This window comes from Antrostomus carolinensis, unplaced genomic scaffold (assembly GCF_000700745.2).
Source record: "Antrostomus carolinensis isolate BGI_N321 unplaced genomic scaffold, ASM70074v2 scaffold15834, whole genome shotgun sequence".
NCBI lineage: Eukaryota > Metazoa > Chordata > Aves > Caprimulgiformes > Caprimulgidae > Antrostomus > Antrostomus carolinensis.
Window position 1 is genome coordinate 15,250 of NW_010308845.1, and position 22,305 is coordinate 37,554.

Consider the following 22,305-nt stretch of genomic DNA (forward strand, 5'->3'; position numbering starts at 1 on the left):
CTCAGAATTCGTATTTACTGAAAAGCAGAATCACAGAATGGTTGGGGTTGGAAGGAACCTCAGGAGATCATCTTAGGTTCATTATAACCTGTTTTGGTAAAACGGGGGCACTCTAAATTGAATGGAAGTTGGAGCTATTTGCTTAAACATCTAGTTCAGGAAGAGACCACATTGTTTTCAGTACACTTAATTTTTCCCTCTTCATGTGTATAGTACAGGAGGGGGTTTAAGTGCAGTAGTAAGTCAACTTGTATGTAGGGAATAAGTACATAAAGTTACTGGACCCTTGCCGTACTCAATATGCATTTATAGGCTTCTTTTCTCCTTCATCTCTTCCTTTCACATTACCTTTCCAAAAGTTTCCTTTGTGTTTTATCCCTTAAGTATATAGCAGATGGCATGGTGCTGGACTTCAGTGCTACTTTTCAAAATGCAACATTAGTCATGAAATTGCAGTTGAGTTTTCTCCAGTTTAAGAGGAGATGTAGAGTCGTAGATAATTCTTGGAAGATCAACTTCCAGTTTTTTACTGAAATTACGAGACCACGTTTTACTTTCTACTTGGGATCTCGACACATTCTTCTTTATATTCCTATCCAAAAGGTTGTACTTCTGGAACTATGTTATACTTGCTGCCTTTCAGATAAGTTAACCGAGTAGCCACAGGATTATTTCCTGCTTTCTAGGTATTAGTTTTAGAGGAAGCATCAGCCTATGAACCCGTGAAATGTTAATTTTGCTGTTTCTGCACTCTTATTAAAGGTGGTGGGAGAGCTAGCAAAGGTGATGCTTGTCTTAGCATTTGTAAAATGAGAACCATGTGAATTGTTTCAAGACATACATTTATATTCTGGTTCGTTTAGGTTTTTACCTTTTAGTGCCCATTAGCAGGGTCTTAATTACTTCTTCAGTGTTACTGTTTTAAAAGAGTATGTAATTAATGTTTTTCTTCACAGGGAGAAGAGAATTTATCCAAAGATTAAAACTTGAAGCAACCTTGAATGTGCATGATGGATGTGTAAGTCACTTGTTGCTTTTTTGTTTGTTAAAAGATGTTAAATTAATATTTTGCTGCCATGGTAATAGTTCCTTAACTTGAAATTGTAAATACCATGTATTAAAGCAAGCTGGAAACCTGTGCTTGTTGAGAGCTAGATCTGAATTCTCTAGGTATTTGTTTCTTCTTAAACATCTGACGCTTTACCTTTGAAACAAAACAAAACACCATCCTTATAGTTTAATACTGCGTCCCTCTGCTGAATGAATGGATCTGCTGTGCCAGGGAAACACCTGCTTATCTTTTCAGTTAGAACTCATCTCAGATCTGTAAATGGAATCTTCAGTGGTTTTGTGCTATGTTGGTATATTTTGTTAACTTAAAGCTGCGTTAGTGTTTTGAGTGATTTATTCTCTGTGAGGAAAGAGGAGAAAACACTTCTAAACCATATTGAACTGGAGTAAAAATACCACTTATTTTCTTCCAGTTCTGGTCCTGTGAAAGCTGAGGAAGGCAGAACTGCAGGGGTAGATGGAGCCTTTGACATGAGCACATACTACATTTTAAAATACAGAGGATTACATCTGCATCAGGATGGCACTTGGAGCGAGTAGTCCTCAAAGCTGTGCTTAAATTAGCATAGGAAGTTTGTTTGCATATCATTAGAATGTGCAGTTTTCACCTTTTTCTCCGTAGATGAAAAGTAGTGGCTTTTTCACCCCCTTCCTTGCTGGGGAGTTCTTTCTGGTATTCTGGATATCTACAGTCATTTTTATTTCCTTTCTTCTGTTTCTTGTATTCTGTTCATCTATCCTGTTCACAAAAGAGTTTGTTTATTCTATTGTTACATTGCACAGAAGTGAGGAGTTTTGCTTTTTCAGTTATCTAAGGTTTGTCTGTTCTGCCTCCTGCATTGTCTTTGGGGAACACAGAGATAGTAAATTTATTTTTGACTGTTTGACTAATGGATCAAAAGTTCCCTTTCAAGGTTAGTTAGATGGCAAATACTATTAGGTAAAGTTGATAATGTGAAATACTTCATAGAAAAAAGCTAATTACACACCCCTTGACTTTTCTCATTTTGTTATTAATTGTCTGTCATTTGTGTTCAATACTTCCTTTATTTTTCTAAGGTTCTAACACCTTTTTCCAAGAATTTCAAACCCTTAGTGCAGTAACTGTTACATTTTGCTTTTAGTTGGGTTTTGAGTGGCTCTGATGGTACTAGATGTGTAGCTTTTCTACACGATTTTGAAATACAAACCTATTTTCTAGCTAGTCCTCATTTTACAGTGTATTTTAATAGTGGGTTTGCTAGCATGGAATGAGACATGAGAACTTTTTAAATCTACTCTTCCAAGCATCTGGTTTTAGTGATCCATATGCATATTTATTGGGGTTATTCACTGTTGGTCAGTGGGTTGTACTGAACACTGAAAAATGTAGTGTATTGACTGATCACTTACTGGAAAGTCAGTGTCCTCTGGTAATAAATAAATAAATAAATCTTATTCCACTGAAAGACTTTAATTTTTTACTTATTTTTTTGACAGTAATGTTGAGAAGGTGATTTGGTACCAAATACAAAGCCTGTTTAGTTACAGACCTCTAGCACACGTTTGGCTATGTCGTGTCACTTCAGGTTTTTTCCTGAATCAACTTTGGCCTGGGTGGGTTGTGTGGAAATTGCTTAACCCTGAGGCAATCAGTGCGATGCAAACAGAATTCAGGAGGAGAATGATTGATGCCTTGTACAGGCTTGTGATGCTGCAGTTCAGATAATCACATCTCCCCTTTGCATCTTCGATGCTTTCTCTGCTTTCCTGTCCTTCAGACTTTGTTTTTGGACACACACACACCCCCACCCACCCAGTTCAATTTGTTTAATTTTTGTGCTAGCTCTTCTTTCTCATATCATGGTTTTTCTATTTTTTTTGTCAGTTTTCTTGTTTTTTCAGTGTTTTGTTCTCATTTCTATTCTTGTATCCTTGTATTAGCATTTTTGGTTTCTTTAGAGCAATGATAGTATTTTTCTGCCTGAAAGGAAATGTTGGTGAAAACGAACATTCCTGGGGTTTGTGTTTGTCCTGCCTGTGGTACTGTGCTATGCTGGACAACACTTTTGAAGTACAGTTGTTGTCAGGACCGGTTACTTCAATGATAGATGGATCTGGGGGCTAGTTGAATGCATGTTTCTTGGTGATTGACAGCCAGGGTTATAAAATCATAAGAGTAGCCATGCAAGGTCATACCAGTGCTCGTTCGAGCCTGGTAACTTGGCTCTGGGAGTGGCCAGGACTGATTTTTGAGGAAAATTGAGACAGGGCACAGTATTTGGTGTTTAAACTGGAAGAGGGCAGGTTTAGATTAGGTATTAGGAAGAAGTTCTTCACTGTGAGGGTGCTGAGGCACCGGCCCAGGTTGCCCAAGGAAGTTTTGGCTGCTCCTCCCTGGAAGTGTTCAGGGTCAGGTTGGATGAGGCTTTGAGCAACCTGGTCTAGTGGAAGGTGTCCCTGCTGATGGCAGGGGGGTTGGAACTGGGTGAGCTTTAAGGGCCCTTTCAACCCAAACCATTCTGTGATTCTAAGAACACATCACACTTTAATGGACAGGTGGAGGAGAAAGTTGTGTCTTTGTTTCTTATAATTTTAAATTTCTCTTTGATGAATATATATATATATATATTCTTCCACTTCTGGTGTCTAGGACATTCCATGACAATGAATTCAAGTTTTAATAAAATGCTTGTGTATCATATGATGGTTTCATTGAAGAACCTCCATTTCCTATACTGTAAAGATCCACGGAAAATTATTTCCTTCCTTTTCCATGTCGTTCATGATTTCATAAGCTTCTGTCATTTCCCCTCCCCAGAGCAGTACCAATTAAATGCTTCTTGCCATAAAAATTATTAGATACCTCTGATCACCCTAGTCATTCTTTTTCATAATTTCTTTTCAAATGGGCAGTAATAAAAATTGAGAATATAGGAGTAAGATATGGACCAAAACTGCATAGTGTGCAAGATGCAGATTTGCCATGCATGGATGTATTCACTGACAGAATGATGTTGGCTTTTCTGTGCATTTCCTAACGATTCCTAACATTATTTGACTGCTGCTGAGCATTGAGCTAACGCTGCCATAGGCATGTAAAGATCTTTTCTTTTTTTTGAGCGTCATAAGTTGATTTAAAGCTCCTCAATTAATATGTCAATTTGTTGCCTGCAAGAAACAGATAATTCTGATTTTGCAACTTTGCCTAATTAAAGGACCTCAACTAAACTTGTGATTAAAATAGTAGCTAAAATGAGTATATTTATTTTAAACGAAAAGATTTTGTCTTTTGGGCTCAGAATGAGGCATCTGAATTAAAAAAAAAACCACAAGGATTTAGCACAAAGTGAGTTTTTACTAATTAGATAGTCTGCTCTGATACATCACGCTAAGGCAGTTATTCTGCCAACAGATTATAGCCAACAGAAGATGTTGATGGCTACAGTTTGACACTTAAAGCTATTTTAGAGGCTGCTTGAAACAGTAATAGTCACACACACAGTCTCTGGTGCTTGTGCATGAGCTGCTGCTTGAAGACAGGTAACTCTGAGGATACTTTCTGGATTCTGAGTGCTTTTACAGCTTTATTTCATTACCACTTTAGTAAACACAGTCTTGTGAGAAGGAGACTTGATAAGGAAATATATTGTAAAGTTCTCCCAATACAATCCTATACCTCACTGTAGGATTCTTCTTTCCCAGCATGCTCACACTTCTCAAAAGGGATGCAGGGTGGATTCTACAGTGCTTTTCACATGGTCCCTGAGAAGGTGTGGTCACTGGAAAGTATATAAAGCAATGGATGGTCAGAATTTGGGAACCGTGAAGATACAATAATGAGAACATGGTGATGCCCTCCAGTTCAAATTTGGAGAACTCTGTGGATTATATTTGATATGTTAAAGCACCTGAGCGTGTAAAATTGTGGCTACTGAGGCCTTTGTGGGAAGGCTCGATTTACCTAATGGACTCTTCAGGAGCAGAGGGAGTAATTGAGATGTTGTAGGTTCAGGAGGTGATTCCCTCACCAATTTGCTTTAAAAACATAATTTTCTTTTTTGTACTAGCTTCTTAGAAATCACATAATTCCAGTTGAATTTGTTCTTCCTATTTCTGTAGTGTTGGATGAGTATTGATGTTTTAATGTTCTGAAAATTTAATGAATGTAAGTCTAAATTAATTTTTGTTAATTCATGCAGGTGAATACAATTTGCTGGAATGATACAGGAGAATATATTTTATCTGGTTCAGATGACACCAATCTGGTAATTAGCAATCCCTACAGCAGAAAGGTAGGTTTCTGGATACTCAGTAATTTTCAAATAAGATTTAAATTTATTTTTTTTTTCAAGATATTAAGATATTTTTCATAATATTATTTTTCAGCTATTAATTGTTATCTGACAAAGATAATATCAGGCACTTTATAGTGTTTATAAATGGGAATAAAACTTCACAGTGCTTCAAAATCTTAGTATTCTAATCCCTTGCGACATAGGTATTATCCCATTTTACGGTAGGTGGTCTGGCACAAAAGGAACATGGTCTCACATCAGATTAGTGTCAGAATTAGCAAGAGGATTCAGTAATTCTTGTGAAATCTTCTAGTCAGATACATTGTTTTCTGTTTCATTTTAGTTTTAAAATACTGTATTAGCTTTTGCTGTACGTAATATACTGAGTTGTCTTTCTGTGTAATGCTGTTGAAGTGTCAGTCTTGATTAAAATTCTTTATTACCATTTGAGATGACATTGCCTTGTGTGTGCATGTACATGGGTGGAGAAGAATTTGTACTGAAATAGGAGAAGCAGGTTTGTGAAGGGGAAGGTGCTGTAAAGATCTCTGCTTTTCCACTTCTGCACTCACACGGGTAATGATGCAGTCAAACGGCTTCCAGTAACGTCAGCTGGTGTCCATCACACAGGAGCAGAGTTCCACGCTTTGCTCTTTGAAGAGATGCTGATAGTTTGATAGAACAGATGCTCTCAACTGTGTCCTTCAGTGCTGGGGATCCTACGTAGCAATGTTCAAGTGAAGTCCTCTCTCCCATGCTTTCTCAGAGGTTGAGAACTAAACCATGAAGAGATGCTGAAAAAGTAAATGTGGTGGGGAAACCAAAATGTGTGCTTGGTACAGTGGAAGGGGGTTCAAATAGGAGGTTATGGAGGCAGCAATATTTTGCCTTTCCAAAGAGCTAGAGTGGGAAAATAATAGTGATCTGGAGCATTACCTGTGCCTGTAGGTAAAGCCCTTTTCCTCACTTCCCCAAATGAGCCGTAGCTTCCAAACTTCATCTCGTCCTTTGGACTATTGGGGTCAGTCTCACAAAGTTCAGATCAGTGTCATTAGACCAGGGTTTCTGTTGGGCTGGGAGCTCAGCTGAAGAAAAGAGAGAGCTGCAGTGTGGGTGAAGGGTGTACTCCAAAGTGAGTGGTGTTGGGGAGACTTGCAAAGTAAAAATACTTCATGCAAGTAGAGGGTGTTCACTGTTATTTATTGTGCAGGGTTTATTTTAATATATCACTATAGGATAGTTGGTATATCATTATCTTTTATATAATTATTATGTTAAAATATTATAATATTTTAATAGATGAACAATTTAAACTTTATGCTTTCATAGGATGATTTTAAGTTTTTTTTCCCTGTTGTATACTACTGCTGCACTTAAGCCAAATTGAGAAATATAGGAAATGTTTTGTTTTCTTATTTTTAACAGTCAGCCAAGTTATTTTTTTATATAACAGCAGAACAGATAGATTTCTGCCCCCCAGTATATGCAAATGCAATTATAAACAGCAGGTACTAGCATGAGGACTTTTAATAATCAGTGTTGTTCCTGAAACGTACTAGAGATGCAGTTTTTAATGACTGTTCCAATTGTGTTAGCTTATTTTCTCTGGCTTGAGTAACAGAATCAATAGAGGAAATGGAAGCAAATTGGTACCATTACCAGAACTCTACTGTAATTCTGTCATCTTGGCAGATATCCTTATCACCATATTTTCTGTTATGAGCTAGCTAGAGTAACAAAAATAGACTTCAGCCATCAATATAGTCTTCTGTGCTAATAAAATACGTAAGTTAATAAGGAAGCATTTAATCTTAACTCTCATTTGCATGAGTTCTGTGTAAGTCACTCCAGTTTGTATTATGTATGGCCAGATGAAAAAGTTAATTGTTACTATGTAATGTGTCTCAGAAGGAGAAGTTTCTCTAAATATGTTTCTCGAGTTGTGTATTTGAGGAGAAATGTTTTACTGTGATTTCTTATAGTAATTGTAAGTCTAAATCAAAAGAATGAGCACTTTATTATACTTTGGGATGGCTGAGTTTTCTTCTTAATTTTATTTGTTTTAGGCATCACGTTACTGGGGGTGAGGAGTGGGCAGAGTTTGTCCGGAGCTAAAGCTCTACCCACTACAAATATGGTACAAAAAGATAAGAATTTATGTATTCATATCAATTTGAGCACTCAAAGCCTTTAAATGGAGCCTGGGACTTCTCTTAGACAATACGAGTGTGAAGACAGGATTCTTAGGAGTAGTTAAACTCAGGAATTTTGAATCTTTAGCCTGGTTTGTCTTCTGGGAGAGAAAGGGTTCAGCTGCCATGAGGAAGTGGGTTAGTGGAGCTGAAGGTTTGCAGCTTTTCCAGAATCAGGATTGCTACTTTTCACTTCAGGATGCGGTTCCGTTAGGTTTGCTTTCCTCTACTTCTAAAGCAGGTTTGACTTCTTCAAAGGAAGTACTATTGAAAAGGCTGGGTTGTAAATGATTCAGTGCTGCGTGTCTTCAACAGGAGCCCTGAATTAACTACATCCTGAAAGGCTTAGTAAACCACGGGTATTTGACTTACATTTGCTTTAACAGGCTTCTTCTCAAAAAGTAAGCTGGCATGGAAATAAAACCACTTTTTAAACTGGTTTTAGTTTTTAATGTCACTTTTGAAACGCTGTTTTGTTCATTATGGTGACTTTTCTTCTTTTCATTGTAAAGAGTTTCCATTTGAATGTTGAATTTAAACATTTCATGTTTAAAGGCAACAGAGTAGCTGCCAGAAATTCTACTTTCTTGGAGAAAAGCACTTATTATTAGGGATGGAGCTTGTATCCAAGCTTCTGGGATCGCTACATGAATTAGTAATCCCAGCCCAAAGATTTAACCTGGGTTTTTAAGTGATGCAATTTGAATTCTTGGATTCATTGCCTCTTCAATTGATTTTCTGTGTAATGTATTACTTAAGCAATTGCAAAAGTTATGAGGATATCTGAATTACTACCGCTAGTCAAGTACTTTGAAGAACATCTGAAGTCTTTTGGTTCTCCCCTGTTTTTAGTCAGTTGTTAAGTATTTGTAGCCTGTTACATGTTGGTAGTAAGATGCTCCAATGGAGTAAGGTGGTGGTATTGTTTTCCTCTGTGTAGCTAATGACAGGCTTTTGGGGGTTGGTTGTGTGTGTTACATTTTCTCATGTTTTTTTATGCCTTTTTCTTCCCTCTCTAAGGCACTATAATAACCAGAGTAGAAAAGGATGTACAGTGCAAGTCAAGAAGGGTGTGGAAAATCTTCTGCATATAATAAATGCTGTAATACTTCAATACTTTCTATTGCAACACCGTGCAACATAGTCAGGAAATGGAGGGACAGGCAAGATGGGGTTAGATCTGCCTGTGAGAAAGCTCTTACCTTTACTGAGAATGTGTAGCTGTACATATTTCTGAATGCTGTTTCAGTTTACAGTGGAGAAAAGAAAAGAGAGAAAGAAAAATGTTGAGTTTTTCCATGTTTGACTGCAATCATCGAATGTTCTCCATGTCTCAACTGAGATCTGCAGATAGGGAAAACTGAAGCAGAAGGTTAGAATAAGTTAACTACTGACTGCATGAAAAGCAAGGGCATTAGGTTAGGGTTTGTGAGAAAAAGGGGGAAAAGTAAGAAGCACATGTAGTTTGGTGAGAGAAGGACCCTGTACAGCAGAGCAAGGAGAAAAAAAATCTGCCTGCTTGTATTCACTAACAGGGAGGAAGTGGTAGAGAACTGGCAAGGGTAATCATAAAATGGTAGACAACTCTGTAGTAATTTAGATTTTTCATTTATTTATTTTTTAGGGAGATAAAAAGAGATTTCTTGTCAGGACAAAAATATTTCTTTCACAGCAGCAAGAACGTAAAATCAGAGGTGGGATTGACAAATGATATGTCTTTAACTGTCATCTGAACTAGGGTACCGTATGGACTTCTTGTTGCTCCTTTGATACCGAGTTCCTAATTTCTTTTGAATGTCTGGATTTTTTAAGGTTTTCAGGAAAATACAGAAATCTGAACAAATCTAAGTGAACAGGCAGATTTTTTTGAAAGAAAACGAATGGATTATCTCTCCTGGTTTTGATCCTGAGCCTTGTGTATCTTTCAAAATATCCAGATACACTGTTAATCTTTTTTGTGTGTGTGCAAATTGTTTATAAGGTATGAAATAGCACTTGTAAAATATTAGACACCAGCTATCACTGGCAGAGCAAATTCATTTGCATAATGTTTTCTTCGATTAAATTAATTGAGGGGAAATTTGGAAGTAATTTTCATACCGTAAACAACTTGGTAAGTATGTTTTTCCTATTAGTACTGGTGAAAATGCAGTTTGGTTTAAATGCTGCAGATGGGAGAAACAAGGTAAGAACAGACTGTTCACTAGTGTACATGAAAGCACAGGGTTTGGGGTTTTTTTTCAGTTTTAATGGACTAATAAGTATGTTGGGAAATATGCAGAATTGTCACAAAGTGTTTAAAACCTACTGCGATGCTGAAGTAAATTATATGCTTCTCTGCTGTACTGTAGATGAATGACATTCATTGAGACTAAGTCAAGTCGTAATTTATTGCCCTGTAATCATGTTCTTAAATGTTTGTTTATTTTTTTTACTGGTTTCCAAATATCCTTTCCTATAAGCTTCAGTTCTCCTTTTTAAAGTGAGTTTATTTTAAGAGTAGTATCAATTTTTAAAGTCTATAAAGTTGGCTTGAATTACAAGGTCTTACTCTTCTTGACCCATGACTTTCCAGATCTTCTACATCTCTCCTCACTGACATGCTGGTTGGCTCCACTATCACTTGGACTAATGTTTTATTTTGAGAAACCTGATGTGATATGTAAATAGCATTTTAAAAACAAAATGTGGCAGTTGCATTCCAGCCCTTTCACAGAATCACAGAATGTTGGGGATTGGAAGGGACCTCAAAAGATCATCTAGTCCAATCCCCCTGCCAGAGCAGGAACCTAAATGAGATCACACAGGAAGGTGTCCAGGCAGGTCTTGAATGTCTCCAGAGAAGGAGACTCCACACCCTCCCTGGGCAGCCTGTCCCAGGGCTCTGTCACCCTCACTGTAAAGAAGTTCCTTCTCAAGTTTAAACGGAACCTCCTGTGTTCCAGCTCACACCCATTGCCCCTTGTCCTACCATTGGGCATCACTGAGAAGAGTGATGCCCAATGGTAGGACATTGCAGACTGTTTTCTGCAAGCACATAAGTGAATGTCTCTTATGGAACCACTTTGTTCTTATAAGAAATTTGGTGTAAAGACACCTTCTCTGTTCTGTTGTATTGAACTGTAGGTTAGTGGCAGCCTGTACATAACCGATGTTTTATAGTACCAGACTCTGTGTTATTTTCTCATTCTTTATTTGCCTGGAAAATATTAACCTCATACAGCTTTTGCCTTTTCTTTCTCCCTTAGGTTTTAACAACTATTCGCTCAGGACACAGGGCCAATATTTTTAGTGCAAAATTCTTACCATGCACCAATGACAAACAGATTGTATCTTGTTCCGGAGACGGAGTCATTTTTTACACTAATGTTGAACAAGATGCGGAGACCAACAGACAATGCCAGTACACGTGCCACTATGGAACTACCTATGAGGTACCCCACAAAAGTGTTTGATCATTTTAACATAGGTAGAATACATATTTTCCTGTGGTGTTGCCCAAGATTTTAACCAGACTGATGAGAGCTTTATTTTAATGAGAATTAAAGAAGCTTTCTTCTAGCTTTTTTGAGGTTTGGTTGTGGTTTGTTTGGGGGTTTTTTGTTGGTTTTGTTTTGTTTTGTTATTTTTTTGTCTTACAGAGTAAGAGAGAAATGTAAAACTAAATGGAGAACTTTCTAAAAAGTAATGTTGTTAAGACCACTTGCTTTGCAAATCTACACCTTCCCTGAAAGAATTCTCTGCAGAGCAAAACTGGTTTAAATTTTGCTGTGAATTTCTTTCTGAAGTAGGTTAGGGGGGGTGGGGGCAGTGGTTATGTTTTGCATTTTTATTTTTATTCTCTCCTTCCTGCTCCCAGCTTTTCAACAGTTTAATGCTTTTTTTCACAATTTAAATCCTTTTTAAGAAATGCTTATTTCAGCATGTGTGAAAAATGCATTTACAGTTTTAGGTAATTTCTGGTTTATGTCCTAGTTAACTCTTTATGTGTAAATTTAGAGCCAGTGTTTTCAGTCCTCCCTTGGAAGTTTTGTTTCTATAAATACGCAAGTGAAGAAGCGAAGTGTTACTTAAGTTAGGAAGATAGTCAGATTTATTGATCTATTTATTTATTTTAATGACAGCACAATCTGCTGCTTGTAAAACTTACTGTGCTTAAAATAGAAAAAATACTGTTATTTCTTTCTTGGGTTATAAATGTTCCAGGTCTTTTGATTTGTTTGTTTTAACACTACCACAGGGGGGAAAAAAATCACAAATCCATTGCTTGTGTAACTGTTCAGCTTAGATTTCACTGCAAGCTTTTTCTTTGTATGTTAAGGAAATAAAATATTTAAGTCTCTATTAAGAAACAGAAAAAATAGAGGTGTGTGAAAAGGTTGTGTGAGAAAAGAAAATGACCGAAGTCATGCCAGAATTCATTTTTGATCATGTAGTAAAAATATCCTTATGGTTGTGATTACACATGTTCCATTAATGGAGAAACACTTCTTGCCTGTGGGGTGTCTTCGTAGGTCAGTTGGGTGAACCTTGTGCTATTCATGCTGTTTCTGGGCTTTGTGGGTTTGTTTTGGTTTGGTTTTGCCTGGGTTTAATACAAGACTTATTTTCATTTTTACCAAATGTAATTCTGGATCCCACGCTCACATCATCTGCTTTTATTTTTGAGATTTGTTTTGACTGAGAAACTACTGTTTCCTTTGAATAGCATCAAGTCTTTATGGCCCCCAAGCAGAAGCGTAAACTGCTCAGTTCTCACTGAAGTTTACTATATATAGCAGTCTGTGTGCTCCTCTGTGGATTCTGCACATCGATTGGGTCTTCTCAGTATCTCAAACAAAACCTGCCTTTTCACAAAGACATCTGGAGACAGAGAAGCTGTTTCTTAAAGCTGAAATGCCCTCGTTGAGGAGGAGTCTGTTAGGTCGTTGCATTGTGACTCTCTTGGGAAACAGGAGCCTCCTTGATGGCTGCTGGTGTGAGGAGCTGCCTGTTACTGGCTCCACTGGTACCTGGGTAGCCAGCTGCGAATATCATCTAAGACATTTTGGAGTTTGAGAATAGGAGAATGGTTATGGACACTGTGCTCAGGAGATGTGAAGGTGGTGGTAGAAGTATCGTAAGAGCAGGGGGTTTGGGTATGTGAGATTTGGAGTCATGGGCCAGGCTGCTTGGAGGACTGCAAATGAAAGAGTTGGTGGCAGTGTACAAGTCACCATGAGAAGTCACTGTGACCATCTTAAGTTTTGATCTGAGCTTGGCTTGGGCAGCAGTTTTGGTTGATTCCATGAAGTGACTGACAGCAGGTGGTGCTGCAAACCAATGATCAAACTGGGAAAATTCAATGACAGCACTTGCCAGTTGTGCTTGTGGAGTAGCACCCGAGGCTCCAACGTGACACTTTTAACCTGTAATATGAGCTGCTGGTTGTCCCTTTGCAAGGTGTTGTTTGTCATCAGTAATGACAGAATGCACATTGCAAGCTGCTAAACCAGATGATAAATATAAATTTGATAGGTGCAACAAATTTAACTTGTCAGAACAGCCAATAAGAGTTTGAAAAATATTTTAGAATAAAGATTGAGAACCCAACAGTCTAGCAAATCAAGATGCAAGTTTTATTGTTGTCCATATAGAATTACTATAAGTAAACAGTAACTAGTTGTACAGAATATAGTAAATTTCTTCAAAATCATTAGTTCAGGAAAGTACAGACATTTGCTGTATTGCACAGTCAAAATGGTGCTATTGCAGATGATTTTTATTCAGCAAATAACGTTAGCAAGGGCATTACTGTTGTTTTGAATGACAGTATGTGATACTGTTTTGGTTGTTTATAATGTTTCTAGACACAGTTAATGGAAGGGATCTCAAAACCCCTATATGACATTGACTGTTTTACCAACTGTCTCTTTTTGGAGTTATTTTTCTTAGCCTGTTTTACACTGAGGTTTAACATAACCTGTATTTGAGCTCTCATAAAAAAGTCTTTGAAAAGATAAGTTTAGAAAACGTTTTGGGAGGTACTATCTGTAAAGACTATAAATTCTGTTACTGTGTCTTAAACTTGATATTTGAACATTAAATGCATGTATTATTTTCTGGCATGGCAGATGGGTTTTTTTGAGCCTTGGCATATGAAAGTATAATAGAGTAAATAGCAGGAGTTTTTAAGGAAATGGCTGAGATACAGCTTCAGCTTCTGACATAACACAACTCAACTTTGTTCCTGAGAGGTTTCTGGAGTGGGAAAATAATTTCAAAATATAGTGAAGTTACTGCCCAGCTGTATGTAAGCACATCATCATATTAAATATATAACTTTGACTCATTGGATTCTCTAAATAACAAAAGCTGACATCATCTGCCCCTGAGGTACTAATTCTAAATTTGAATGTGGTTTGAATTTATACTGCGCTTTAAACTAGGAGTCTGTGACACTTCAAAACATTACAAAATCATCCATTGAAACAGAGGAGTGTGGAAATTTGTGTAGGTTGTTATGAACTGTGAAATAATTGCACAATTGTTTTTAATTCTCTGGGAGAATAGAATAAGTAGAGAGGGAGAGAGAAGTTCTTGAAACATGTTTCTGGAGAATTTGTTGTTTATACAAGGCCATTACAAGTTTATTTTTACTCAGCCAAATGCTATTCTTTATTGCCCTTCATGTTAACTGCATTTCAGAAGGAGTATGGACTTTTATGGACAACTCCTACCTTCATATTTTCAACACACTGAAATGCTCATATAGTTATATATTTTTAAAGTTAAGTAGAAAAGGATATTTTTTAGTCAGTAAAAAAGAATTTTATATATATAATGTGTACTTGTTGAACTTCAATATAGTAACAATGACTCTTAATTATTGAAGTCTGCACTTCTCAGTTTCTCTATTTTAACAGTTATAAAGTTATGTTTTTAAACATGTAAAAATTATCATTTGCAAGTGGAGGTATGTACTGCACTGTTACATGTGTATTGTGAACTAGTATCAGCGTGAACAAAAATAAAATACAGCTACTAGAAATAAGGGCTTACTGTGTTGTACCATGTTCAGCAACATTCTTGGAACAAAGCAAATGTTGTCAGTGCAAGCTCTGCATCGAAATACAGCAAAAATGCTGGAAGGATTTAGTGGATTGAAGAACAATCGCTGGCTTTTGTAACCACACTAACAAAATTAATTGGAGTGAATTACTGAAAAACACTCTTTTCAATATATTACACTAACATACTGAAGAATAGTAGTCGTAGCTCAGAATTTTATTGTTCCATTGTTCCTAAAACCTTGGCTTTGTTCTGTCTGTTAAACGTGATTGTCAGCAGTAAGGTTTGGCACAGCCACACGTTGTCTCAGTTAACATATTGAGTGTTACAAGAAGAAATGCTGAATCCTGCAGGGATTACCTTTGTAACCTCACTTCAGGTAGAGAGATTTACAGATATCCACAGGTTACTTTTGTTAAGAGTTGTGGGGAAGGGTCAGGGAGAATAAATCATCACATAAAAATGTTAGAGTCGCTTGCTCTGTGTTGAATTAGCATATTAAACTATTATGGACTTTTTTGTTGCTTTGTAAATTTCTATGAAGCTACTGTAGTGTAGGAAGATAAAAATACTGCTAGTTTCTACAACATTCCCTGTTTTGTATTTAAGGGGTAGTGTGTAAAAAGATGACATTTCATTTGTGTTCATCAACCTGTGGAATTCAGCTTTAACATCATGGTTGCTTGCCTTTTATTTTGTCTTAAGGAGGTCTTCTTGAGTTGAAGCCATACGTTTGAGACTCCATCTGAGTCTTCCTTAGTGTGAGTAGGGCTGAGGTTGGGAAAACAGTGCAGTACAGTGCCCTCTTAAAAGATTAAAAAAAAAATGCAGTGAGGGGGTAGGTTAGTAACAGCCTTTAAGGCACAGCTGCTTCAGGGGACTATTTTGATTTTGATAAAGGAATGGCCCAATGGGAATAAAAACCATCTAGTATTTTTATGTTATTCAGGCTTAGGAGAGTTTTGTTTGTTATTTTCTTCTATTACTTAATAGAAAATAAACTGAGCTTCTGTTGAATTATTGCAGCAAATTGGTTACTTATCTGAAAACTGATTGCAGTAAATGTATGTTGCTTATTAAAAGAGAGTAGAAATAACTGTAAACTTTGACTTATTTAATTTTATGTGACATTCCACAGTTTTTTTTAACTGCAGTAGTTCAAATCTTCTCTTGAAAATGAAGAAACATCAACAGTTTTTCAGTTTCCCTCTTTATTTCAATAGAAAGCTTGATGTGGGGCATAATTGCTTCTGTCTTTTCTGCTGCTCAAAATGTTGATGCTTTTATTTTCAAATTAATGGTATTTCTGGAAGTATTAATACTTTTTTGTTGTTGGTTTTTTTTGAGCAGATTATGACAGTACCAAATGATCCCTATACTTTCCTCTCTTGTGGTGAAGATGGCACTGTAAGATGGTTTGATACTCGAATCAAAACAAGTTGCACAAAAGAAGATTGTAAAGATGTAAGAGTGAAATCTTTTAATAAAGATGACCTAAATGTAGAGCTGTACATCATACAAACATAGGATATGAATTCTGGTAAGGCTTTTAGAAATAATAGATTTCAGGGTCGTTGGTGGAGATGACAACATGTTTCCCAAGAAACAAAAAAAGTTTGGGGAGTCTTTTTTCTTTCTTTTTTTTTTTTCCCCCTTCTATTTTATTTTAATATCTCCTTTGGCACTTTTTAGTTTATGAACTTTGGTGTGAGGCTTCAGATACGATAGAAAAGATTCTGTGTTGAAATTGAATCTCTTGGTCTGGTTTACATTAGTTACTATGGAGTGCAGAGTTGGAGGCAAAAAATGAGCCTCGGAAGTTGTCTGCAGCGTTGTGTTCTTGAGCATCCCTTGTCCCTCCATAAGAAAAGATTTGTTAATGAATTAAGCTAGATCAAATTAGTCACTGGTATTACTCCCTGAAGGTAAAGTATTGGTGGTGTCCACTGTGTTTGGATTTCAAAAACAGTTTTAATATTGAACAGGAGAAAAACTGACACCAAAGTATATGTTACTACCCTCAATTAATTTTATTCTGCTTTGTCTATATTTACCAGTTCTAGAGGTTTCTTTCTTTCTTTTCCTCTATCCAGTTATCTGCTCATAGATGAAATCTGTTATAATCCTTTAAATCAATTTAGACTGTCTCTGCTTATTTGGTGCTCTTCTGACTCAACAGTTAACTATATTTCCATAGGAAAATCCAAGGTACAAGCTAGTTTATCAATCTGTAGTTGTTATGATTACCATTTCTTAAATATTAGTTGCTGTGGTTTGTTTTGGTTTGTTTGTTTTCTTTTTTAGTTGATCTAGTGCTGTATTTCTTTCTCTGATAGTTTTCCTTCTCTGCAGTAGCTTTTCTGTTTGACATATTTACAGTCTATCTTCACAGGGCCAGACCTAGTTTTCTCAAAACCTCCTTGTCTAATGAGCCTGTGTCCTGAAGTAAAAATTAGAATTATACTTCAGATGTTCAGAGCTATTATTTGCATGCTGTATTTTTGTTTGTTCCAGGATATTTTAATAAACTGCCGGCGTGCTGCCACTTCTGTCGCTATCTGTCCACCAATTCCCTACTATCTCGCTGTGGGTTGTTCTGATAGCTCAGTAAGAATATATGATCGGCGAATGCTTGGTACAAGAGCAACAGGTAGGAGCCACACCTTACAGTGAGTTTTCTAACCATTTGCAGTTCCAATTTCAGGTGTTTGGTTTGTTTGGTTTTTTTTTTTTCTTTTTTCCCCCAAAAAGATGGCGAATGACTGAAGTGTAATAATGAGTGAAGCATAACTTTCTTCTCTGAGAACTATGCTTTGTTAATAATAAAGTAATTTCACTCTCATATTTGCTAATACAGAAATCTTCAAGTAAGTAAATTTAATCTATTCATCCATCTTAGAATACATCGTATACCAAATGCAGAAAAAGACATTTTGTAATGACTCTTCTTTCATCTTAAAAGATTCTAAAAAGCCAGTGATTGCAGCCTGCAGTGGTCCACCTGAATTTTAATTAAGTTCTTATCTTCTTGTACTCAGCCATGCTGCAAGGTTTTGCTTCTTTTGGGAAGGGATCTTCTGAACTCTATAATGTCCTGCAACATGCTTACCTTTGCAGTAGTTGTTGCTATATCTCACATAATTTCACTGAAAAGCTATCAGTCCTTCAGGTGAAAGCTAGCATGCTTCAGATTCTTACCTAAGAATTTTATGAAAAAAAAAAACTTCAGGTGACAAGCAAAAATGTGTTATATAGTTCTGATGTATCTCTTTCTTATAATACATGACCAGTGCATGTTTGGACACATATGAATTAATATACAGAGCTGTGCGTACACATTCGTGTGAGCAAAATCTGTCATTTCTTGCAGCATTTTCCTGTTGATGATTGTGATGGAGGAGAAAGAAAACAGTACAGATCACTCAATAAACACAAAACCCCTCTCATCAGGTTAAGGTTCTTATAGAATCTCTCCCTTTGATTACAGTGGTCAGCAAAATTCTGTGAGAACTGACGGAGGAACAGATTCTGGGGGGGGTGATTAAAAGGTACTATGTACCTGCTCTTGTGTTGTAACCATACAGGAGTAAGATGAATTCAGGCATGCAAGCCTCTAAAGGAGAGAGAAGACAAAATTTCGAAGACACAAATTTTTCTGGTTATATTGGTATAGTGCTGTTTGTTTTGGAGGGGCTTGGAGTTGTTTGGGTTTTTTTAAGAGGTGAGGTATTCTATGACTAGTGAGCAAACTCTTGATTTTCATTTGAAGCTTTCTGTTTCAGTCCCTATGTAGTGTGAGGTGATAAACTGAACTTGTCTGTGACCAAGGACAGGCTGTTGCACGTACTGAGTCACAAGAGATATGACATGTGGGAAGCAGTTACATGGCTAATTATGAGGTTTTGGAACAGTTTGCTTTTCTCAGTGTTAGATCTTCTTATAGGCAACCTTTATGTGCTCACAAATTTGTAATTCTAGAATTTAAGATTGTTTTAGTGTGTGGAATGGAGGTGAGTTATCAGGGAAGCATGATAAGTGCAATGCGTTGTATAGTTCTGCAGTTGCAAAGTGACAGTGTTATTATGTCTTGAATAAAACCTAATATTTTTAAAAACATTTTAGGTAGAAAAAGAGATGTATATCCTAAATTTTCTAAGTTTCATATAAAGAATTCCTTTCTAATTTATGTGTAGATACGGGTTTGCATTATGATTGTGTAAATGTTCTTGGGTTCCAAAATTTCCATTTGTGCTACATTTGATAGGTAACATCCACAAACTGACATGTGATGGGTATGTGATATATGAATATATTTGTGTGTGTGGTTTTTGTTTGTTTTAAATGTACATAGTGTTTGTAACCAAAAATATAAAATACCAGTAAGATCTGATATGTCATTATTCAGATCTAATTTAATGCAGAAGCTACAGGACACTTAGCTTTTCTCTGATCATCTTTTGTTGAATGATAAATAAGGAGTATGTTGAAGCTTTTGAAAATTTGCAATAGTAAATGTGTCATTTCTTTTTCCCTCTGTCCTCTTGTCCTGTCTCCTCTACTTCTTCTTTTTTGTTTGTTTTTTTTTGTTAATATAGGGAATTATGCTGGTAGGGGCACTGTTGGAATGGTGGCACGTTTTGTTCCTCCTCATCTCAATAACAAATCCTGCAGAGTAACGTCTCTATGTTATAGTGAAGATGGTCAAGAGATCCTTGTTAGCTACTCTTCAGATTACATATACTTGTTTGATCCCAAGGATGACACAGCACGAGAACTTAAAGTTCCTTCTGCTGAAGAGAGACGGGAAGAGGCAAGTGATTAAGATTACCTGATTTCATGTTTTATATTTTTTTCTTTTAGCACACTTGTATCAGTTGTATTTCCCTTTAAATTAATCTTAAATGAGTATTGCTGCTCATAGATTGAGATGTGACAAGTAGTTTGTTACATTTGCATATTTAGAATATATTTAATTTATTTATATATTTATAATATTTTGTCATTCTGGTTTCCTTTCTTGTCTGGTTTCCCTCTCCTAAAGCTGACGGCATCTTAGTGAACCTCAGCAAGGGTGGCAGGTCACTCTTGTAATTGAGGTGTATTCTCTGTTATTTTCCATGCCACCAAAAGCATATTCCTTGAAATCAAGTATAAATGATTTTGTTGAAAGTTATAATTTAATGACAGAGATAAGGGTGTACAAGATGTTTAGGTTGAGGAGGTGAGCAACTGCTACTGAGCAATATTAAAAGCTTCAGCAGGGTAACCAAAACACAAGTAGTTGTTTATTATCAGCTCAGCTACAATGATGCTGACCCTTCCAGTCTGAAATTTCTGATCAATATAAAACCAAATCTCTTTAACTACAGTGAAGTTGTGTACATCTCTTTCCCCCCTGGCCCTGCACCATCCACTCCTTTTTTTTCCTGGCATTATGCTCACCCTTTCACAAGCTCCTCTGCATCCCGAGATCATTACCTTTAGTCTGAGACAGCAGCCTCAAGGGAGTTTACAGTGAGTTGTCAGCATCCTGCTGTCTTCACTGGGAGGATAAGTATGATGATAATAGTGGAGATTCCTTCCTCCTCTGTGCTGACAGCAGCATGATGTTGATGTTTTCTTCTTTCTTTAGAGTCTACTTGAAGGCCATTTTTATACGTTTTTAAACACATTTTGCATGATGTGTTTTCCTTGTTAGCCTGCCAGTATGGCATGTTTTTGCTGTTAAATGCTCATTCTTTGTCCTTGTTGTTACCTCTAAAATAGTTGTCGCTTGGGTCCAACCTTTACTGTACAGTTAACAGCCAGCGGTGAGTGAGAAGGTGTCTCTGGTATCCTCCTGGGTCCACACCTGCAGGATATGTGCTGTCAGCCCATGCCAGTGCTGCTTTATAGACCAGCAATATCCTGTGGTCATAGGTAGCTCTTTCTTGCACAATTTAATTAATTTGCATTCTTATATATATGTCAAAACTGCTACCAAGAGGTTATACACCACACATCTGTGCAAAACTAAAGCAAATTAGGTGATAAACGACTGGTCACTAAACAATTGCTGTTGTAGCTACATGAGCCAAAAGGACACTCCAAGTAAGGGAGATCCAGACAAAGCCTGACAAGTGTGAGGCTTGTGTCGTTAGCTTCATATTAAGCCTGTGGGCTGTTACAATGACCATGCTGTATTGACTGGGCCACGGGCTGCTGTTACTGATACAAATATGGTTGATCAGAAGGGGCTGTAGATTGATAGGACTGAGGAAGAATGTCCAGCTGAGTTACGCTGATACCTCACTGAGGCAGGAGAGAGCAAAGAGAGACACAGAAAAATCATGTGATGAGCAAATGGTTCTGTACTTTTTCCTTTCTTCTATGTAATGTTAACTTGATGTGAAGTAATTTGATGTCATTTGATGGAGACTTGACTACCCAGTTACTATAGAGAGAGAAGATTGTGACCACCTGTTAATAACACATCCTAGGTATTGTTTTCTTTTGTAGGCACAGAATAGGTCCTGTAATCTCTTCTTGCCAGACGATTTTACTTAAATGCTATTTGTATTTCACCCTGGCTTTAAGTTGTATAGAATAGAAGGAATGTAAAGCTTCCTTCCTGAATCTGCTGGCTCCTGAAAGTTAACACTTTATTGTGCTTTCACTGCAGGAGTTTTTGCATTTAATTTAAAATTGTCAGCACAACTACTATAATTTTTTTTTTTTTAAGCCAGAAATAATTTCAAACACTGAACTGCCTTTCTGAATGTTTAAAGCACTAGCTATTTCTTTTTAAGTTGCTGAAAGTAACACTACTATATATAATACTTGTTTTTATACTTCCTGCTGCGAAAAAACTGTTACAAAAATTTAGAAAATCACAGGTTAAAAAATAAACTAAAATTTATTTTCAGAAAATGTATTTATTTTGTTAATGTGTGATTGTTTTTTCCTTTTGCTTAATTGCAAATCCACATTTCATTAAACTGAAACTGTCATATAGTTTTTAACAGGAAGAGGTGATTATTTTTGCAGAATTCAGGCTGAATTCTGGAAAACCTTAATTGTTATTGTTCTCTATGGAAAGCCCTAATTAACATAGTAAAGTTAGTATTGGATAAAATAAAAGTGCATCAGTTCTGAGTGTCGTTGATTGAGACTGCTGGACTTCTGTGTAGCTAGAACTCTTGGATTCTGTTGATATGGTGTTGTACTTACAGCTGATCTGAACATAGGGCTGACATTCCAGTGACAGGTACAAATTTATGTAAGTTAAGAAAATGGAGATACTGCATTTAAATTTAGACTTAGGAATCTGTACTGTCCACCATAAATAGGTTTGTAATGCTTTTCTGTCTTTTCTTTTCCTTTTTTGATTTTTTTTTTTCTCCTAGTTACGGCAACCTCCTGTTAAACGTTTGCGGCTCAGAGGGGATTGGTCAGACACTGGACCAAGAGCGAGGCCTGAGAGCGAACGAGAAAGAGATGGTAAAGTCTTTGCAGTTGTTATCTGTGCTTGTGTGGTTTGTTTTGGTTGGGTTTTTTTGTTTGGTTGTTTTAGGGGTTTTTTTGCTTGCTTGGGGTTTTTTTGGTGTGTGCATTTTTTGTTTTGTTTTGTTTTGGTTTTTTTAGTTTGTTTGGTTTTGTTTGGGTTTTATTTTCTAGTTTTTCTTAAGTATTCCTGAAATACATAAGTACTTCAGGTCAGACTGTCCATATTTTAA

At 36.6% G+C, this 22,305-nt stretch overlaps 1 protein-coding gene across 1 annotated transcript in view; it reads left to right on the forward strand.

The window, feature by feature from the left end:
- The first annotated feature begins 762 nt into the window (after positions 1-762).
- The window catches only part of DCAF6 (DDB1 and CUL4 associated factor 6), a 42,053-nt gene continuing 20,510 nt past the window's right edge, over positions 763-22,305 (forward strand). Inside the window, exons 1-7 of the mRNA XM_010165921.1 lie at positions 763-1,018; positions 5,253-5,345; positions 10,789-10,974; positions 15,941-16,054; positions 17,105-17,240; positions 19,186-19,400; positions 21,976-22,069. Coding sequence (XP_010164223.1) covers positions 941-1,018; positions 5,253-5,345; positions 10,789-10,974; positions 15,941-16,054; positions 17,105-17,240; positions 19,186-19,400; positions 21,976-22,069 — 916 coding nt within the window. The 5' untranslated portion in view covers positions 763-940. The remainder of the gene's footprint in view (positions 1,019-5,252; positions 5,346-10,788; positions 10,975-15,940; positions 16,055-17,104; positions 17,241-19,185; positions 19,401-21,975; positions 22,070-22,305) is intronic.